General features: G+C 36.1%; 1 protein-coding gene across 2 annotated transcripts in view; it reads left to right on the top strand.

The window, feature by feature from the left end:
- The window catches only part of LOC139137440 (forkhead box protein J3-like), a 56,610-nt gene that overhangs the window by 17,150 nt on the left and 17,320 nt on the right, over nt 1–22,140 (top strand). For both annotated transcript variants that reach the window (XM_070705538.1, XM_070705537.1), the window contains exon 3: nt 5,873–5,962. In XM_070705538.1, the coding sequence (XP_070561639.1) occupies nt 5,873–5,962 (90 nt within the window). The remainder of the gene's footprint in view (nt 1–5,872; nt 5,963–22,140) is intronic.

Genomic DNA, 22,140 nt, shown 5'->3' with positions numbered 1-22,140 from the left:
TTTATCTGCAAATACATTTCAAGAAAAGTATTTTACAGTCTTTATTTTGGTTGTTGAAATTATTCTTATCCAGACAGGTATTTCACCAAACCAAGACCGTAGACAATGATCAAAAACCACATCTTCAAACTTTATGGACATTTTGACAATTGAAAGTAAATAACAAACTATTATGGTGAGAGATTCCAAAATTCACATAGTCTAGTCTAGATCATGATAGATTTGAACATAGACCCTAGGCTCTATGATTTGAATAATTATCACATATAACACTGCAATGGTTTGCTTTGCTACCTTGGCCACCATGGTACTTTCTCATGCGATGACATCCATATTTTGATATACATATTGTGCAAGAAAATGAAAATTCCATTGTTGTGGTCATTCACACTATTTTTGTCTGCGACATATGATAGGTACTTTGCTTTTGTTAGTGCATCAGTGGAACGAGGTTGTCTAATAAGTGTTAGATTGGTCATCTATAGATAAGTACCTTTCTCTAGTTGTTGTTTCTGAGCTAGCGGGGTGAAATTTTTGCACACTTGAACTTGGACAATTGTATTTTGTTTTATCTGTAAGTGTGAAGCATAATTTTTTTTTTAATCTCTTCTCAAATATGAATGCAGTATATTTTCTGAAGAGTGAGGCACTGGTATCTTTTCTGTCTTTTTAAAGTAAAATTTTGAATAAGTAGATAAAGTGCAACAAATGTGAAAACAAACATAAGGTTAGGACATGGATGAAAATCAGGGAGAGAAGTTTAAAAAAACCCAATAGATTAATCCATGGAGTCAGTTTGTATCAGGGCAAATTATAAAGTTTTAAATATAGGTACTAGAAAATTCCTTGGGATGAGAGTATGAACGAGCAAATTAAAAAATTACAATAGCAAATTTCCAGTAGAAGGCTGTGTTCTCCATAGTCTGGAAAAACTATGTGATGGCAATTTACATAACAATACGTAATTTTGATATTCTTTTGTTGCAAAAAATACACTATTTTGTTTGGTCGTTAACATATGAATAGATCACTCAAAAAAATACAGGGGTGGCCTGTCCCTCAAAAATCACCTTGTGGAGAAGCGAGGGAAGAACATATACCTAATTAGCATACAGTCTTTCCCAGGATTTGTACAGATGAACTGTCAAGACACTAAATGATCAGGCATTACATTATAAATTTGTTTGTGTGCACCATTAACTTAACCATAAAACTTGAAAAGTGATAGTTTTTTCCGTTATATAGCCAGGATTACAAGCCACAGTATCTGTGAAGTTAATGTTTGAAAGTTTTAGTTCAGAATATATAAGATTGATCCTTTCAGCAATAGCCTAATCCTGTCTTATTAATTATTCATACTGTGCCGTGCAACTGTCTTACTGTTTAATGTGCAGTAGCTTTAGAGAACAAATTCCACATCGTTGGCAAACCCACATCGTTGGCAAACATTCTTACACCTTATAACAAGTCTCTTGAAAGACACTGTAAAGTTTTTAGAACTTTCCGAGACAAGTTTTATCGAATTTATGGTTCATGGCGTGTGATTCTTACTCATCAGTATCTGTGTTAGAATTTGAACACTCAGTTTGATGAGTTTCAATCGTCTTCCATGGAGATTTATCTCTGCTATACAAAATTTGAAATTGTTTTACCAACATGTGTGGTAAAATGGTTAAGATACACGTGTATAAGAATGACACTAAAATGTACAGTATTGTTAAATTTTGAAGAATAAATATACAATAAATTGCAATAAATTAGTGAACAAAAATAATAAAAAAAATTTTTGATTTTGCATTAAAGTTACAAAACTAAGATATAGAATACTTGTGCAGTAAGTTTATTTAGTCAATTCAAAGTGATTATTGTTGTAGGGCAAAATTTCCAGATAATAATGGAAGCTGATGTACAGTGTCTCAGAAACTTTTAGCCAATTAGTGAGCTGAACACTATTGTTATTATTGAATCATTTTCAAACAGCCCAATAGCTGCACCGTAGCCCTAGTTTCAGACTCCTTAAGTTGCTGTAATTGATGAAAATCTACCAATCAGTTATGATCTTCTGAGATGCAGAATAATGGTCTCTGAGTACATGTAGCCATTTGAAGATGACAACAAAGAAGTGAAGTGAAGTGAAGTGCAGATTATTGCTTGTGATTTGAAAAAAAGGGAGAGGATTAGTTTTGTATACTCTGTCAAGAAGTTTTAAATCACAGTATTACAGACTTAAATGTCACTCAGGGGACTTACAGTGATGAAAATCATAGCTTTCAAATGTATTGCTGAGTTTTCAAGCATAGTGAAAATTGTTGCTTCAAGAAGCCCCAGTTTCCTTTAACCATTACCCTGCCAAGTTCATATGTCACTATCAGGTCAAGTTCGCTAAAACAAGTGACACAAAACATGTTAACATTGTAACATAGACTTTAACTTGTAGAGGTCACTGAAATCATAGATACTGTACCTGTGACTTTTACCGACTAAACCTGCCATGACATACCATGGCAAGATTTTGAAAATAGTCTTGAATTTTTACTGACTTTGCAGTGAGGGAAGTGATAAGAAAATGGTTTATTAATTAACATTGCAGTAAAATTGTGTCACTTTTTTCAGGTGAACAAGAAAATCAAGCGGCACTTTTTCAAATCATAATTTTTTCCTGACTGATTCACAGTTCTTGTTATTTCTTTATACAGCTACACGTGCCTGGCAGTCATTTGCTACATTTGCTTTGAGTGCCAAAGTAAATTTTGTCGCCTTTATAAATTATTACACGGTCTATTTCAGATTTCCCCCCAAGTTCTGACCCAAAGCTGAATCCAATTAAGAGTGATGTCGATTTTGTCCAAAATTATCAAAAAAATTAAAGAAAAAATAATAAAAATCCGTAAAATTTGCACTAACATTTTAGTGGAGAAAATAACAGTACCCAAAGGATTAATTAAATTGATGGTATGTTCTCTGATCATGTCATATTTGATGAGTAAACATGATGACAATATTTTTCTTGATCAACAAAATAAATGTGCGATCCTCCATACCCAAAATCTTTTGCTGAAATAATTAAGAAATATCAATGACTTTATGATAACCAAAGATTATTAAGTATGGTAATTTGGTAATAATGAAATCATTGATATTACCAAATTACAACACTTAATAATTTTTGGTTATCATAAAAATTACGCACATTTGTGGTTATGGAAATTTTTTGTAAACTCTCAAGTACTTTTTCAGTCTAACAACACAGATTTCCTGCACATTTCACATGGAGATGTGCATATTTCTTGATGAGGGCACACTAGGCTGTGTGATAAAAAACGTAGCAGCCAAGAAAGGCATAGAGAATATCAGTCCCTGCAATGGTAACATTTCTTCATCCGGTGAATTAAAGCTTGCTTCGAAGACTCAAAACCCGGCAACTTTTTTTTCTGAAGAAAATTTTGGTTGAATGGAAGGACACCTGCCGTGTGCTAGCAGACTTTACCAGACTTCAGGGATTACAAATACTCTGATTTCAAAGCCAACAGACAAAATTTGAAAAATTCTTTTTCATACTCAGCATGTCTTTTCATTTTTCTCATGTACGGCTCAGTACTTGTATCTGCAATTTGTGTATAGCATTCTATCCGTTACTAGCATCACGTTATTCATGTGCTGTTCATGGTTCTATCATGAAAATAAAAAAGCTCTCAATACGTATATTTCATTTTAATTACTCATTATCACAATAATCATTCACCTTAATTACATAGGTTCAAGTTGATTGTTAGTGTTACACTAAAACAGTATACACATTGTGCCAATATAAAGCGAAAAATGTAACACATCGAATTAACTTAAAATTTTAATCATTTTCTGTGGTTTCTGACAAGGAGAATAATGTATGCGTAAAGAATATAGATCAAAAGGGTTGTCAAGGCCAAAAAAGACAATTTTCTTTTTGATATATTTTATGCGGTGTGAAATGGAAAGTAATTTTGCAATGTGCAGGCACTGTGCAAAGGGAAAAATAATCCTCCTCAAACTATGATTATACGCGACACGCCGCTTTGTACAGTTAGTTTCAATCTCAAAAAAAATAAGAAACAATTTTCACTGCAATTTGAGTATTTCTTATGAAATGCAGAACCGAGCAGTTGTCACGTGATAGTGAAGCTCCCCAAGGAAATTAATTTGATGTCTTTGCAGTTAATTAGGAAGAGTGTGAATACAAGATATTTCTGTACTCTGCCATCAAGAATTGCATTCTACTTGGTGTGCGGTAGTGTTTCTTGGCAGACTTGTTGACGACAGAAAGTAATTTCTTCCCCCGAATTTTCACATTTTACTGCTCACGCAGCTTCAGTAAGATAATTTTTATTGATCGAAAAATAAACCTGTCATATAATTTTGAATTGACTGACCTGTACAGTATGTTGTAGATGACCCTTACTATGTTGGGGTCATCTGAAAACAATGGATACACCAAGAGTTGTATCGTTTCCAACGATCGGTTGGATAAATTAATAGGTCACCGGTTTGGTGCCAAACCAACTCGTCCTGTAACATTATTGTCTGTGTTACCTGCAATTTTATGCTGTCATCAGTGTTAGACAGAAAAATGTATTGCACATAGTAAATGACAACACAGAGATAAAATGTCGTAAATTATAGCCGATGTCATTTGACTTCCTTATAGGCTGTCTAGCATACAAATATAATATATAAGCATTGAACCATGTGCTATCAGCCACAAACAACAGAAACAAAGTTTCATAAAGGTGACAACGTCTCATTTAGACTAAATGTAGCCCTTAGTATGATGCTCGGCGTTGTATGGCCTCCCACCACAACCCCTGCTAAGGTCCATCGACAGAATCGGCGACATGCGGCCTCAATTTGGACCGTGCACAAAAACTACTTTTCTAACTATTTTTTGGCTGAAATCAACTCGATTGTGATCTGTACCTACCAGAAGCACTCAACCACTCACAGACTTCAAAAAAATTTGCTCTTGTGACGTCACAAACTGTTAGTTTGCGGGCGATGCTATAGTCAAGAGCCCAGTCTGTGAGCGGTTGAGTGATTCTGTCAGGCATAGATCAGAATTAAGTTGATTCCGGCCGAAATATAGTTAGAAAAGTAGTTTTTTGTGCGTGATCCAAATTAGAACCGCATGTCGCTGGTTTTGTTGATGGACCTTGCAGGGCTATGGTGGGAGGCCCTATGATGCTGGGAAGACACATCATCGTATGCAGGGCTAGACTACTACTACAGCTGGTAGACTCTGTATTCATTTATTTGAAACTAAATCCGCTTGTAACAAGAAGTGTCCAGTTAAGTCTCAAGTGTACATGTTCCTGCTGCATAGGTTGAATTACTTGATTGAGATAGCATGTATTGTCTCACTTGTTCCATTTTATAACATATCAAAGTGGCCACACGCACGTATGTACATACGAGACGCCGTTTCAGCAAGCTTGAGTGAAATTGGTTGTAGAATGGTCACATCTCATATTTCTTCGGACATGTTGATGTAGAGAAGCAAGTGAAACGTTGACATTGATAAAAAAACCCATTCAAATACTGCAACAGGCTGTTCAATAGTAATGATTTTCTAATGAAAACATTTAATTTAAAAGAACTCTGCTGCTAGTTATAAAATTTGATTACAGTCTGCATAACATTCGGCAGTCTTTATAAAAGGTGTTTTCGTTTGTGTTGCACAAAGGATTCTCATCAACTTTTACCGTGTTGAGTGATAAAAACCTTGCCTATCAATGGTGTACAAGTGTTAAGAAGAGGGTACTTAGTTTTCCGCTCTCATTTTTACATCATTTCTTTGTCTTCAATATTTCAAAAAATGGTTTTCCTGTTTTGTCATTTGTAGGGCTCGTATTGGGCTATAGACAACAATCCTCCGGATGATCCGCTGCCTCCAAGAAATAAACCCAAGAGACCCAGAAGACCCAGTGAAAGAGTAAGTCAGATTGATGATAATTTGAATTTCATTTCTCTAAACACAGAAACATCACAACTGTTTTCCATATATGGGAGTCTTTCCAATCTCAAATCATAGAAATGAAGGATATTGAAATATAATTGTTCATGCTGGTGTTGTGAGAGATGTGTTATGCTTCATGTGACAGCTGATATTAAGTTACAGTGTGTGTCGGAAATTGTTAAAACAGTCTTCTTTTCTCTTGATGTGTTGTTTTTCTGTTTTGATGGAAGATATGTGGCAAATTAACGGATGAAATATATAGTACATGTATTATTGCATATTTTTAAAAACATTGTTGAATTTATACCTATATTAAAGTGTGGCATCTTCAAAATATAAGCAATGAATATTTAAAGCAGTCGGTAAAAAGTAACCTATACATCGCAATGGTTTGACCAACCCTACTGTTACCAATGGTGATTGTGGACCTGCTTACAGAGAGTAAGGGGTGAACAGGTTAATGTTGATATGGGGGGGGGGGAACGCTTTTTTGGCAGGTATGGCAAGCTGGTAGATAAATACAATATCTTTTTTCGACAAATGATCACTGATGGCATTGGTGACATTGGGCCTTGGTTAGTGACCGCTACCTATCTGACTTACAGATTGATATATGCCGGGTGCCACATGTGGGGCAGGATGCGCTTACTATTTTCGAAACACCTGACATCACTTCTTGGTCTTTTGGCCAGAGGTCCATATATCTTTCTTTCATGAATTTGACTTTGTTTGTGTACCGTCTATTTGCTGTCTGTTCTGTGCTGTTTTGTGTCTGTGTTTACAACTATTGTCTTACAAATTCTGACCTAGTGTTATCGGATTATGGATTGGTATGATTGCGATTATTTTATTATCCCTATTCAGACAGTTGGTTGGGACATTGACTGCATGACATGTCAAATGAAATAGAACTTGTGAAAGATAGTTTAATCACCAGTGTTCTTCAACATCACGTCTGTTTTGAGCAATCTGTCCATACGATAACAACCATACCAAAGAATACATTTTCACAACAAAGGGATATGCAAATCATGTATTGTTATGTAAATTGGCTTCCCCTCTGTTATCGGACTTGTGGAGTGAGTCCATTGAAAATCTGGCATACCATAGCTGTGAATAAAGTGAGTCTGGTAACTGTACACTGTTACGCTTCCTGTAGAAGAAGGATTAAGAAAACAAAAATGCATGACAAAGTGAACACTCATAGTTCAAGCGTAAGAAAACTAAAATAGAATAAAAAAAACACAGTTATTCTCTTGGTATCAGGAGTAATATGAATCTACTCTTATTCTTTGAAAGACTGATCTAAGAATACTGTGGGGCTGTATTTTAATACTGATACAAATGAGAAAATTGTCAGTCAGTTGATATTCAACTCATTTCACCTTTACACTTTGGATGCACATAAAAAAGCGACACTCAGAGGTGTTCTTTTGAAATGAAGAAAACCATCCTTTGATTAAAATCTTGTCAATACGTCCATCGATGTGGTCATTTATTAAAAGTAAAAAGAATGTGACCTAGGACATGAAAAAACTCATTGCTGATTTGTGATAAGACAGTATTCTGGGGTGAGTCGAATCACTGAGGATTTTGAAACTCGTAATGTTATATTCAAACAGTGCATTGCCAGTGGACAGGACTGTTTTATGATGCATCTTTCACAGCTGTGCATATCAAGTACGCCGAGATTGGATGACTTGGAAATCAAATCATCAAATGTGTGTATAACAAAGAGCCACAGTGGCATGGCCGCATCATTTTCATCTAAAAGGCGAATGCACGGACCTTGTCTCCTGAGTGGAGCTCTTTTAGGAGATCTCATAGTTCAAAAGGAGCATGGTGTCATATTGGATTTGGCTTTTTCCCGGAATAAAACTTGTCCTCAAGGCAGATCGGCAATGGAATAGTCATTGAATTATTCTTTCATCTTTCACTTGACAATTAAAGTTGCCAACAAATTTGCGGAAGTGTCTAGCCGGAGGGGGGTAGCTCGGCTCTTGTAATTCCAGTAGAGGTAACAGATTGGCCGTGTTCATATGGTTTATGACAACACCATATTGCAGCTTTGTTAGATTACTAGTCATAATGCGTGTCCTGTGGTAAATTGTATGATTGCCATATATCAAGAAAAATGGATGAACTGATCATCGCGTTCTCTATGGCGGACACTTGTAAAAAAGATTTGCTTATGAGTTTTATCCTTCGCTAATCCGCAATGTTTCAATCCTCGTTCTGTGCGTTTGGGGTAAGATCTACCGTGAAGTAGAAAAACAGTCACAGATCAGATGAAAATGTTGTAAAGTGCTTAATTTTACATGTCAAGTATAGCAAACGAAAAGATGTTGCATGCTGTTTGATGAGGGTATGTATAGCCACTAGAATAAGCTGTTACATAATTTTGTGACTCAGTAAATTAGATCAGTGATCATTCTTTGAGATGTTCTTTGTTATGCTCATTGTTATGCCTATTGTTTTCCTATATGTCAAGTAATCTGCTTTACTAAAGTCAAGACTTAGAACACCTTCGTGACACTTTGGTGATGATGATGATTATAGGCCACGACACTGATACCCCCCCTTCCTGTATGATGGCGTGACAAACTTTCATTAGTTCCATACATTACCTGGTTCGGCCACATTTTGTGACTCAACAGCTCTGCTGCTTATTTAGTAACTTGCATGGTACAGGGTGACATCACAGAGTATATTTCCTAGCTGCAAAATTCATTCAGCCAACAATAAAGATGACATCACTGATCGTACGAGATTTGATGTTGAAGAATAGAAGGCCATGATAATTGTTGTAAGTACACTGTGTATTTGTAAAGGAGGTCATTAAACGGTTTACTGCTTTCTGAAAACTCTAACCACAGCGCTATTTGCCGTGCAAATAAAGAACATTTTTAATGTGTCATTTAGTCACTGTTACACTAGAAATACCAGATATCTCTACCAGACCCTGTAAGATAGATCACAACCCTGACATGCCCGCCATGTACATGTATGATGCTGCACCAATCTCATACCAGCCCACTTCACATCAACACCAATCCAATCCGTTGCAGGATAATTTATTTTTTCATTTGGATGAAATTGAGAGAATAAAATCATTTTGATATTGCTGTCTATACACACTTTGTAGGAACTACAGTCACAAAAAGCAGCGGTCTAATAGAAGACTTGCCAGACTGTCGGATTCAATCACGCAAGTCATTCATTTTTAATAAATTAAGAGACTGATGAAGGCTAATCTTGGCTCATTACGATCTCCACGGAGGAATTTTGTCCATTTCAATTACTGAGTAAATACCTGTAAAATTGATTAGCAGTGTCACCTTAATGGATATTATTTGCCCAGTTCAAGCTCGGAGAGCAGTAATTATTTCGTTATTCATGAAGCAATGCACTAATGCTGCCCGGCCGGCGTTTGTAGAAGCAGGAACTTGGCCGTGATTGGAAAGTTTCATTCCCAGGGACCGAGCGTCTGGCTGGTGACAAATATTCCATATCTGACATTTGTGTGTTCAGTAAAATAAAAAGATAGAAGAGGCCATAGATCACCTGTCCTGGATTTCTCTGCTTTGAGAGAGACACTGCCTGCGCCGTCCAAATGGGACACTGCTTGCATTACGATACGGCTAGATCCCCACAGATTTCATTGATATACCTCGTCCAAATCCCAGGTAATGCGTTCCTCTGAGATCCTAATTGTTGCTGTTGATCATACAAATGTACGCAGGCTGCTGGAACTATATAACAGATAGAGACACAGCACTAGATTTATTCTTGCCATTTCGGTTTTGGTGTTATCATTTCCAAGGATTTTTTTAGGGGATTTAATCAAGTTTGTGTCGTGAAAATGACAGGGGCAAAAAAAGCACACAAAAGCACATACTGTACTCTGTAAGATTTTTGCCCATGGTTTATGTAGGAGCATCCTTATCAGCGTTGATGATGGATGGCTCGATCAAATGTGGTGCACACAATGTGTGGATTCAATTTCAACTTTCGATGTGTGGTTAACACTTACCCCAGCATATTGCATGTCACAGTAGCCACTCTGAAAGTATTCGCTGATCTGTCGAAACACATCGATGGAGATGTGAGATTTGAGTCTACCAGTGTGTTTAAATCTCCAAGAAATCCATCAAAAAACTTTTTTCACGGATAATTTAGTTTGTTTGCTATACGTGTAAGTAAGACTTAGAATTTGAAGTTTTGTAACACATAAATGTGAAATAAAATTTCCTCCTGAAGAACTCTCATAGATAAGTAAATGAAAAACCGTTTAAACAATGACTGTCCGTGATTGGCTTATTGTGTCCGTTCACATTAGTTTCTTGCATTTACTGTAGGATACTGCCTAGATCTGCAACAATATTGTTTGTTGCAGATCTGCTGGAATTCTAAATTAGAAAAATTAGGAGTTGAAGTGACAGTAGCTGTAACCTTTGATGATTGCTTTTCACCGTTTTTGTTTTTAAAGTGTACAGCATCTTGTTCTACTCCCAAAAGCACGTTGAGATAAACAGTATTCAGCTTGCCAACTCTGCAAATGTTGTTCTTGTTGACAAGTGAATGCTGGTCCGAATGAGAATTGAATGTAAACAATAACATTGCATCGTACATGTGTTGATGTTGTGTTCAAAAAGAGTGGATGTTTCAACATGCTTTGGGGAGTAGAACAAGAGCTTGCAGTTGACATACCTGTGCTTCATAAATATAGTTAAAAATCTATTGAAGTTACAGCTATAGGCCCCCTGAAAGGTGATAAACATACAGGTTTTAAAAAAGTCATTTGCAGGTCAGCTTTGAGTCACAATTACCTTCAGTCCTGCTTTGGCAAAATGGTCAAATTTGAGAGTACAACTGTTTGTACTTAGTAACATACTAGCCAAGTCTTGTGTCTTCTGGAAAGTACTGTAAACAAAGCAAAGATTTGCTCTTCCAATATTACCAACCTCATTGTAAAACAAACTTTCAGATATAACCCTCATCATTAAACTTGCCTACTTTTAACAAATTCACCACCATGGTTTGGTCCAAAGCCATTGTTATAAATGTTGAGTTTGGACCTGTTTACTGGGAATTAGGGGTGCACAGGGTTCTTTTGCACCATGTTGCTCTATGTAAAATTGTGCTTTCACCAAGGATATTTTAAAATGGAAGCAAGTTAAAAAAAAGCAAACAATAAAAAAAATTATACAAACGGGAATAAAGCTACATTTATATATAGACACTGGCTGAATTGACTTTGTGAAACTTCATTGATAATTTGTTTGCCATACTATAAATGTAAAACAAAAACAAAAAGATTAAGGGAAGTCACAAAAAACCATCAAAAATGTGCAAAGATGTTGGGTTTGTGAATACTTAATGTATTGCATTTGCAACCATATACAAGGCAAAGGTGTGCTGAGCTGCCAATCCTGTATTCCAGACTTTCAAATGAGGCTGTTATCTTCCTATAGAGTAAATCGAAACAAACTTTGAAGATATCATCATGAGTTCTTTGCCAAATTGTGTGTAAAAATGCTGTCTAAGAAACGGTAATACAATGTACTCTAATAATAAATTGCTTACAGAGTGTGAAAAACAGGAAATCTTCTCGATAAAAGAATTTGAAATATTTCAGAAATCACTCCACTACCAATCTCTGTCCGTAGAATTCAAGAAAATAATATTTTTTTCCTGTTTTGCTTGCCATACTGACATTGCAACAGCCCTGATTGAAAAATCGGTCCCGATGGAATTAAATTGTAGAGTCATACAAGAAAAGAAAAGAACTTCATCTGTGTGTAATCTGAGGAGATGATGGAAGAAATGTTGTAGTATTTTGTTAATTACAGGCAGAGTAAAAATGGAGCCACAACTGTTCCTAGCTTGTCAATCATACCATGGCAAAATATCTGGAAATCATCAAGGCACAGACTCATTAGAATTCACATAATATGCACGGATATCATCACTCAGACAAATCAGCACAGTCATTTGTTTCCTGCACAGTGCCAATATTTGTAATTTTCAACTTTTATAGATCCCCCTCGCTACAAAGATTGGTAATATTTGAAAGTATCTGGCCGCGCTCAATTTACAAAACCCCAAGGGAGTTGAACACTATCTCAGCTATTGTTGTAACGGATACTTAAATCCCATGAGTTGTGAACCATGGCATGCTTCTTTATCCGGCATCTCCAGGATGAGTTTCTCAGCTTTCTCACTTGTGTCTCTTTCTGATGAACTTATATTCTCATCTCTGCCACAGACTGGCAAACTGGCAACTTTTATCTTCAGATTCATGCAGATCATAGAGATTCCTGCCGCCCTGCAGTCATTTCTTGAATTATACTTTTCGTGATATGCCGAGTCAAACGATCGCTGATAATGCTTCAGAATGTTCTTGAAAGTTTGACGGGAGAAATTGCTATCGTGTATTCAGTGACTTGAGACGTAAGCTGAACTATTTTAGAATCCAAGTGCAATACAAGCAATGTAACAAGGGATAGATAATGTAATCTGTGTACACTACTACAATACTGTGTCCATCTTTGATATTGTAGAGTACCAAATTTTACTCATTTAAATGACCAACTTTATCATTTTCTTCTCCAAAATACAAGTAAACAATATTAAACCAGACTTTGACAATTTCTAATTAAAGGTATACTGTCACCTGTTCCAATTTTGCCACAGTTACCATGGAAAGAAAAAATCTAACCAATCACAGATTTTAAGCGGGTGGCCGCTTTTTAAAAACAGCGCCCTCACATGGGCATTTTGAATACCAAGGAACGCTCCTTTGACCATAAATGGGCATATTTAGATTACAGGTGACTGTATACCTTTAAGATGGAGCTTTTTGAAAAACAAATGGTAATTCAGATACCTAAAGATCATATAAAATGTATTTGAAATGGAAACCTTTATGTTTATTCTCCATTCTCAATTCATCTCTGACCATTAACTCTTTGAGTGCCATAGTCAATTTTGTCACCTATATGAAATACAATGTATACGCAAGTCAGTTTTTTCAGATTTTTGCCAAAATTTTGATAGAAAACTGTAGCAAATGACATATGTCTGTTTGGTCCAAAATTATCCAAAAAATTGTCAAAAATTATCAAAATCTGGTAAAATGTTGAAAATTTTGTTGAGAAAATATTCCAGCACTCAAAGGGTTTAAAATGTGTATGCACAAACCGCTTGGTCTTCTGTTTCATGTGCTGTTACAGCAGACACACATCGTGCACAGTTTATGAACCAAAATCATAACTTTTGGGAAAGTGTTTGTGTAAGGTAGAGGTCGCTCGGGTTAATGGGAAGTGCGGTTGCAAGATGAAGATTAGAGATTTGCGAAACTGTTGATTGCTATCACAATTAATACAATAATCCTCTTTACCAATCCTGTGGCTTTGTCTGCTGGCGCATCAAACCTCTGGAGGTTTCCAAATCCAAATTAAAAATTGATGTGTGATATTTAGGTGCCTGTGGTAACGATCTGTAAGCTTGCATAATATTAAACTAATTCTCAGCCAACCTCAATCCAAATTATTTCATAAGCATAGTGTTCAATCAGTATTTTTTTTGCAGGGATCAGTAATAATTTAAGAGTATAGAGTGTGCGGTTTTCCCGTGATGTTTTTAAACCTATCAACAACCGTCATTTAGCAACTTGTTTTTTCTGATAGTTAGGTGTTGCAGAAACGTTGGAAGATTTTACCAGAGGCAGGCAATTATCGTCCCATGCTCAGTCATTCAGTGAAAAGATAGATTTCTTAGATGTTCAGCTACTTGGATGAAAACATTTTCAGACTGTGAGTACAATACGAGGAATTTCTCTGAAGATGGGAACTTATTTATTATCCAACCGGACAGCTTATAACCTGCCTGTGATAATTGCCTAGTAATATCACTGGATTTTAACTGGTTTTTTTTTGTCGCAGAAGAATATTTTCGTGTAGGCTTGTTACTTAGCTTTCGTTTTCCACAGAATGTCGTCTGTGTTATTGTGAGGAGAAATGTGTAGTAGAATCAATTACCACTTGTTGGTTTAAGGTAGAACGTGCCTCTGGGACAGATATTCGGACTCTCACATTTCTACAATTCTCTTCTGATCTACCCCACAAGAAAGAAAAACTTTTACCATCTTAGTTTTTCAAAAATTCAGCATTTACTTTTTTCCCATAGAGTTAACACAAGGATGGCGGCCGTTTTGAATTTAAAATATTGGAAAATTTGGGCAATTTGTTTCGCTAGTTCCAAACTTTGCACGGTGACCCCGCATTTATATTGTTGATTTAGTAAGAGAGTGGTTGAGTTTCATTTAGGAAAGTTTGAGCAAAAGTTTAAGTCATTCACTTTCGAGGTGCATACTACCTTAACATGTAATGGAATGGCTGAAGATACAGTGGATCCTTGCAGTGGAAACATGATTTATAGATTCTGTATAATCACTTATGTTGATTTCCGCATAATGTAACGGAGAGAACACAATAACGTAGTGTGTGGTAACTTGTTTCTGCAATTGAAAGTAAGTCGGTCAAATGGAAAACAGGAATTCACAGATAAGATAACATGGCTATATACACGGATATGTGTATGAGTACGAATTAGATATGCTGATATACGTCAGCTATACATTTTACGTTAACTGGATCAGTAGCAAAGTAGATCTTGGATTGCTACTGTATGAGAGCACATGAGGTGATGCGTGCAAATACAACTGCCTTGACAGTGCTCACAGCAATTATAAAGGTTTAGACTGGACAAAAACAGACACCTTGAGAAATTTCAGCCCGAAATGTCATTGAAGTATTGTCATGATGAAATAAAAAACCAAACAAAACATTTTTTCACAATATATTGGCAAAACTGGATACGTGTGTTGTGTGTACATGTATAGGTTGTTGTAATCCTAAACACAAAGCAAAATTTTGCAAATTACAAATCTTCTTGTGTCCCAAAGGAGTCATCAGAAATCAAAGCAGAGATGGATGGTAAAGTGAAATTTTGGTTGATGCAAGATACTATCATTTACTGCTGTAATACTTTTCATGGCATTTATGCATTCCACTTTCTAAAATATTCAGTATTACATATGTTGCTGAGATTGCCGTGCAGCCGTCAAGTACAATACTCATGTACATTCGTCGTGGTTAGGTTTTATATGGTATCAGCATTAACCATTTCACTGCTGTGGTTTGTCCCAGTGTGGATCTGTTCATACTGAATTGGCTAAACCTTTAATTCGAACGAAGGGTCGTACACGCACAAGCAAAACCACACGCGCATTGTGCATACCGGTAGAAATATACCTGCATGCTCATAGGCGTTTGTCCAAGTTGGTTTGTTTGTACAGCTGTCATGTGACCTGGGCATGCTGTCATGTGACCCGGGCATGCTGACTCTTTTGAATATAATGAATCCTTTTTAACCTGAAGTAGAACCATTTGGGGTTAATCAGTCAAACTGCTGTTTTTCTTTATCAAAATGTTACACCTTGTAGAGGACTTCTAAAGCATACCATCAGAGACCTATCTACATTGATTGTCAAGTTATCACAAAACACAACACTATAAAATTTGCCGCCGACCTAACAGTTTAAAACACCACCCATGCTGAACATCTGATGTACGTAACATTTTCATTTTGGAAGATTACAAAATGATTTGAAGGGTAACATTTGTGAAAATCTGAATTCAAGGTTTCTGAGTGATGGGAATCACAAATATTGAACTTAACCCTTTGAGCCCTGTAATTTTCTTCCGCCAAAATTTCAGTGCAAAATTTTACCAATTATTATGAATTTTTCTATAATTGTTTGATAATTTTGGACCAAATGGATATCACATTTCATTTGCTACAGTTTTTTCTCCAAATTTTGGTAAAAATCTGAGAAAAAAATGACTGGGGTTTATTTTCTAAAGAGGACAAAAATAGACTTTGGCACTCAAAGGGTTAATACTAAATTCTGTAGTTTGCTGGACCAGAAACTTGAAAATGATGCCTTTTCTTTTAATTGTAAAGGCACATCAGTCTTGGCATGAAAAATGAATGTTTTATTAGCAATATCTATTTAAACTATCAACAATTTTATGCATGCTATCACTTGATGTCATCAATGATGATTTTTTGCTTTCCTAGAACATTTTTTCCTTTCAGTCATGACAAATGTTTTTCAGCATCAAGCAATATGTGTCGACTTTTAGCATGACAAAAATCTAAATTTATTTCAGATTATTGCGAAAAGCTTCATAAGTGAAAATCTCTCTGAATTTATGTTTGTGGAGCTGTCTTTCTCAGTATCTCTGCCCATTTTTTAAATTTTGATGAATTTCAGTATTGTGGAAAAGAATGGCTGCAAAATTGTACTGATGGCGAAGTAGTGTATGATGGAATAGCTACGAAGACAGGCAATTACGTGTGAATCAGTGCGCCATATGGGGGTCATTTCTTCAACAAAACTGAATCGTGGCGAGATAAAATTTAATTGAAAAAATGAAAACCCGGCAAATAGACGCACTGAAATTAGGGTCACAGTTTGTGTTAAAAGTGTTCTCAGAGAGGAAAATTACAATGATGAACTGGGCAGTCTCTGGTCAAACAGAGATGAAATATGTCAACATGAAGCTTTCAAAAATCTGTGATGTGTTGTTTTTCAGCTTTAGCTATTACAGCTTTCCAGATTTGAACGGTGTTGGAGGTCAGAGGTCATTCCTGGGAGCAGTGATGCTGAGAAATGATCATTTTCAAAGCAGTTGACACTTTTGCTGTTGAGTTTATTACTAGTTTGATCTGTTAACTTTGCGGGTCTAGGGGTAAAACTTGATATACAGCAAGGCAGTAGAACCTTGAATACGTGTGTATAGAATTCTGTAATTGATCCCATCCCCACCACTACATCATCAATGGTCGTATTGCTGAAACATGCAAACTATAAATACAAACCACGGTATCTGATCTGATGGAATATGTATGTGACTGTATACGGTGTTCACGGTAAAATCCTTCAGTGCATTCTGAATTTACTCAAAATGATAACTTATGGCTTATATTATGACAAAGCCACTCTGGCAGTTTTCTGAGTGTCAGTTTCTGGCTGAAACAAACTTTCTGATAATGAAAATTAGTATATAGAAGACTTGGAGTTGTTGAGCTAGAAAATATTACAAAAGATAGGACAAGCAGTATTGATATTGTGAGTAATAGCGTCACTGAGGTCTTTCCTCTACTCAGCTTACAAAAAAAACAGATGCAGTTTTTCTCAAGACCTGTCTATATCTCTAAATCAAATGTCCCTCAACACATTAGCACTTTGACATAATATTGGCGTTTTGTCTCGGCGATCGGAAGCGCTAAGAAATGGCGACTGTGAATCATTCACTGGTAACATATGGCCCTATGAATGCATTAACAATTTAATGAAGAGCACTCTCATGAAGACGAAAGAGATGTGTAAAAGTGGAAACATCTTTTACAACAAATTTTCCACAAAATATATGGCTTCTTGTATGTGAATGGATTGCGTCATTTGTGTAGAGATAGCAATGCTCAACTGATGACCAGATTTTTTTTTCTTTTTTTTCCTTTCCAAATTGAAAATCCTGATGTATCTTTTTTGCCATCCACAAATGCCATATGGTGCTATTGAATAAGATTTCCAGATCGTAAATTTTGAAATTTAAAAAAAAGCAGTCAATATGGTGCGTGCAGTCAGAACTCATACTCATTAGTTGGGGGCTAATTACAGTGGGCTTGTAAATCCCAGGATTAAAATTATATATATCATGCTGAATTAACAGAGTGGATCAAGATATAGAGATATGCTCTCAACACTTCTTAATCCCATGGACTGAGGGTATAGGTGTTAGCTATGTGTTTCAGTAGACGCGTAAAACTGTGTGCATGTATGCTGCACCTGAAGAGAATGTGGTTTTAACGTGTGTCCACAGGCCTGCCTGTGTTGGAATCTCTTTCCGAGAGCAAAGTTGCCGCATTGGGGAAAAAAAATACCATCACCACTCTCTGTGATTGACAGCCCAATAAAAGAACAATTCTAATTTTCCCGGAGAAAATAGAAAAACGCAATATGAAATAATTGGAAAGCCAAGAACACAGATTATTAAAGGTTTCCTTCCGTTCTTTTATAAAATTATGAACCAAAATTGCTCATTTCCTGAAAAAAATTCCACTCTGTGTGACAATCAAATTATCTTCATTTTGTGAAACTTTATTGGAATTTTGATAGCCCCCTGTAAGAAATCTCCGCAAGTGGTGAAAACCAGCGAAAATGATTATTGAAATTTGAGATCAATGATACGATTTGGTAGACGGATTACTGTGAGGGTGCCTTGCCATCGGTAATTGCTAATTGAAGGGGCTCTCAAAGTTTGCAATTTCAACTTTTATTGAAAATGATTATGAGTAGTTTTCTTGTGCAAATGATGAAAGCAAACCGAAAAATTTCGCCAAATCGTGCCGACTAATTTATTTTTTTTATGAGAAAAAGAAAATCTGATGGTTTAGAAGACTCACATGTTGGTAATATGTGGTTGAGCTGACTCATTGCAAATTACCAGAAATAATGATGAAATGCAAAGCTTTTGAAATCTTCGGTAATGTCATATATGATTGCAGTGATCAAAGTTTCGGCCAAGTGACAGAGAAATCTTGTTCTAGCCAGTACGTCAAATGTACCAATAATAGTCTATTCTAAGGGACTGTCCATACTGCTGCATTCTATGTCACATGTAAATGGATAGAAATCTGTCCCATTGGCCAGAGTTTACCTCAGTTTCTTTCCAATCTTCTTAACCCTTTCGCTGCCATGGTTTGGCCCAAACCCATTGTTACTAATGGCCAGTGGGGACCTGTGTACAGGGAATCCGGGTGAACAGGCTAATGTATTGCCGTAGTTTCAGAATATTATGACACATCCTGTGTTTGTGAAATTTTTCAGAAAAAGTTAAAAAAACAATTTTAGAAATTGTCTGTTGATTCATTTAAGCTTCAACCCCATGATTCCGTTGGTGTTAACCATTGATACAGTGGTTATTTTCAAAGGTAAGGTTGGATCTTCAATCCAAGTTCATCCGATCATTCATGCAGGGTGATCTGTTGACAAGCAGTGTCACCGTTTCCTCTTCAGGGTATACATAGCATTGGACGTTTTCAGTCGCAAAGTTACATGTAAATATTTTAGGAGCAGAATTAAACCCTGGGTCATGAATTCAGAAAATATAATAGACGCTGCCTTTTGAAAATGAATGTGATTTTACCCCTTGACAGTAGGAACGCACAGCACATGGCATTGTCCAGAACACAAAGCCTGATGAATGTCCTTGCCAAAATATTTTTTTTTCACAGCCAGGATCCATTCACTTCCAAAGAAAATTACACTGGCGTGTAGTTTGAAATTGTAGTTCACAAAAATAAACAGAAAAGCTTTTGAAAATGACATGGAGTGGTTGTTTAGCCACCGTGTGGCAACATAGTTTTTACATCAACACTGGTAGTTGGGAAAAAGTTTTTTTTTTATGAGGTAAGATGATGAGAGTGTCATACTTGAAAACTTTTTCCTTCATCCGGGGGGAAATTCCCTCAAACTGGTGGTGCCAACACCGGCAAAGAAATTCCAGTGAGTATTGGAAATTGATCTGAAGGGAAGGTTACTTTTCCGAGGCCTTGGAGGCAGCTGATTAGCAGCAAAGCCAAGAAGGTCACAACTCAAGTATGTAGAAATCTGCAACCCACAGGAATTGAGCCAGCTCATTCAATCATAAAATGTTGTGAAGATCCATTCTGCGAAAGCATATTTCCCATCTGAAACATTAGGAAATGTGTCAAAGCCGCGCTACGGAACCCACCAAGAGCACCCTGCTTTTCATTACTCTGTATTCCCCCTGCGGCAGAAAAAATTGTCCGAAACCGTATCCGCTTGAAATTAAGACACCAAATTGCAAAGGTTGCAGTTCGCGGAACGTTGCCTGATTGCAGCAAAATTGAACACTATAATTTAATTAGGCAGCAAAGCGATTTCCGCTAAGTGTTACTTTTAACAGCGAGTCTGGGCCGTTTTTCATAACGAGGTGCGTTGCATGTTCGCCTAGCTTTCACCAAAGAGAAATTAAATTTGTAAGATTAATGGAATTCCTATTACAGCGGAAAAAATCGCAATATGAGCCTTATTAATTTTTGATGAGCCGCTGACACAATATGAAATGACTTTGGGAAAGGATAATGAAAATGAATGGTAGCTATCTCTAAAGTGGAGTGTAAATCTTTCCTTCTCCTGCTTGATGATTCTAAACTACGTGAGCTGGGATTTTTGTAACCGCAGGCTACCTTCTGGATCAGCAGCTTTTTAAAAATGCATGCAGTCTGAAAATAGTAAACTTTTTAGCTGGCTGCAGAGTAATAAATATTCATATGCGCCGTTCCGAGGGGAAAATGACTTTTTATGGTCTGAACGTGAGAGCAGCAGATAAGCTGGAAATATTTTCTCTTTCTTTGTCTGTTTTTTAGGACCAAATCCACCACATTTTGATCGTGGAATTTGTTTTATTTCATGCAATATTTTTTTTTCAAGTCTTTTTTTCTCTTTATCTTCTGGTCGCAGAGAAATTCGGGGTCATTTTCATCAATCTAGAAATCTTTTAACCATCACTCACTTCCAGCTAGTTAGTTCAGAATGTTTTGGGGTACTATATATTGAAATTGATGTTTTTGACATACTTGGGCTGACTGTAACTCAGAAATATTTAGATTTTCTGTGAAAGTTTGTCTTTACCAGTGCTTGAATAAGAACATTCTCATCTGACTTTAGGTGAAGACAAGAGCTACAGACATGTTTTGTTCACAAATTTTGTGTACGTTTTGCAAAACTGTGAGAGTTTCATGTTTCCATTCCATGTTGACTGAAAGCACTGTAAAAATGGACTTCATTCATTGATGGGGTTTCATCTCTCACTAAAAATCACTTTAAATCAGGCATGTTATCTCTTCAAAGGCGGAGGAAATCTGAAGCTGCAGGCAGTGTTTTCAATACAGTTGGTCATCTCGCTTCTTCAAGTTCTCCAGCGAAAAAAAGCTTGACAAGCATACAGATTTAATTTGTAATTTGCATTTTGATGCAAGACAGTTTATTGCAGCAATGAAAAATTATCTAAATTTTGTCATATGAGATGTGACTAAAACATATGGCATGTTACAATTATTTCAGTTACTGCTACAAATTTCTACTGTTGATTCAGTGACATCATTTGATATACTTAATAATTATACCTAAAATTATGTGCCTTTACAGTAAAAAATTCTGAAAAATGAAATGTTTTTTCCTACACAGCTTAACAGATTTCTCAGCCCCAGCGCACCTGTAGATCTCAAAGTGTGCTTGCACATTCCTTTAAAAAGAATGGGTATGTGGGTTCAATTCATCCAAATTTTGGAAAACCATTTGTGCCCAGGAGGTACAGAGATTTTAGGGTGTGCATTTATGGTGCTGATTAGCTACCTACTTTAAATATTATACACATGAAAAAAAAAAATGAAGTACCAAGTACTTTTACTTGATGTAAGATATGTGTCTGATTTTTCTATGGGCTTTCCCATTGAAAAATATTACTTGGCAGGAGTCTGATTTAGTAAATTGCATAATGGAATTAACAGATTATCTTAACAGATATTGTATCGGGTAAATAAAATAGATACAGATACAGAGAGCTACATGTATCATGGGTAATCTTGATAATATTGACAGTGGCTTTGTTCACCAGTTTGATCCAATTAAAATGTACATGTAAACTTTTTCTGGAAGAAATATTTGTTTTATGATGTAAATCTACAAATTGTATACAGATTGTTTCTCTCTGTCAAAGGCTCCTTGATGAAATGTCACTGTATTGAATTTCATGTGTACTTGAGGTCCAGAAGTTGTAACTTGTGATGATTTTTGTAGAGTTTTTGTTTTTAATATCAACTACGATTTCTGGTTCCAGTTCTGAACACTGTATCCCAACATGCTTTGGGGGTAGAACAAGAAATTGTAGTTTACATTAAAAAACGAAAAATAGTGAAAAGTCATCGAAAGTTACAGCTACGGTCCCTTTAATATTTACATGGCAAATAGAATGGCTGTGTTTTAACCAAAAGTT

The sequence above is a fragment of the Ptychodera flava genome, chromosome 7, assembly GCF_041260155.1.
Source record: "Ptychodera flava strain L36383 chromosome 7, AS_Pfla_20210202, whole genome shotgun sequence".
Classification (NCBI taxonomy): domain Eukaryota; kingdom Metazoa; phylum Hemichordata; class Enteropneusta; family Ptychoderidae; genus Ptychodera; species Ptychodera flava.
The sequence above is the reverse complement of the archived record's forward strand: the minus strand, read 5'-3'. Positions and strand labels throughout refer to the sequence as shown.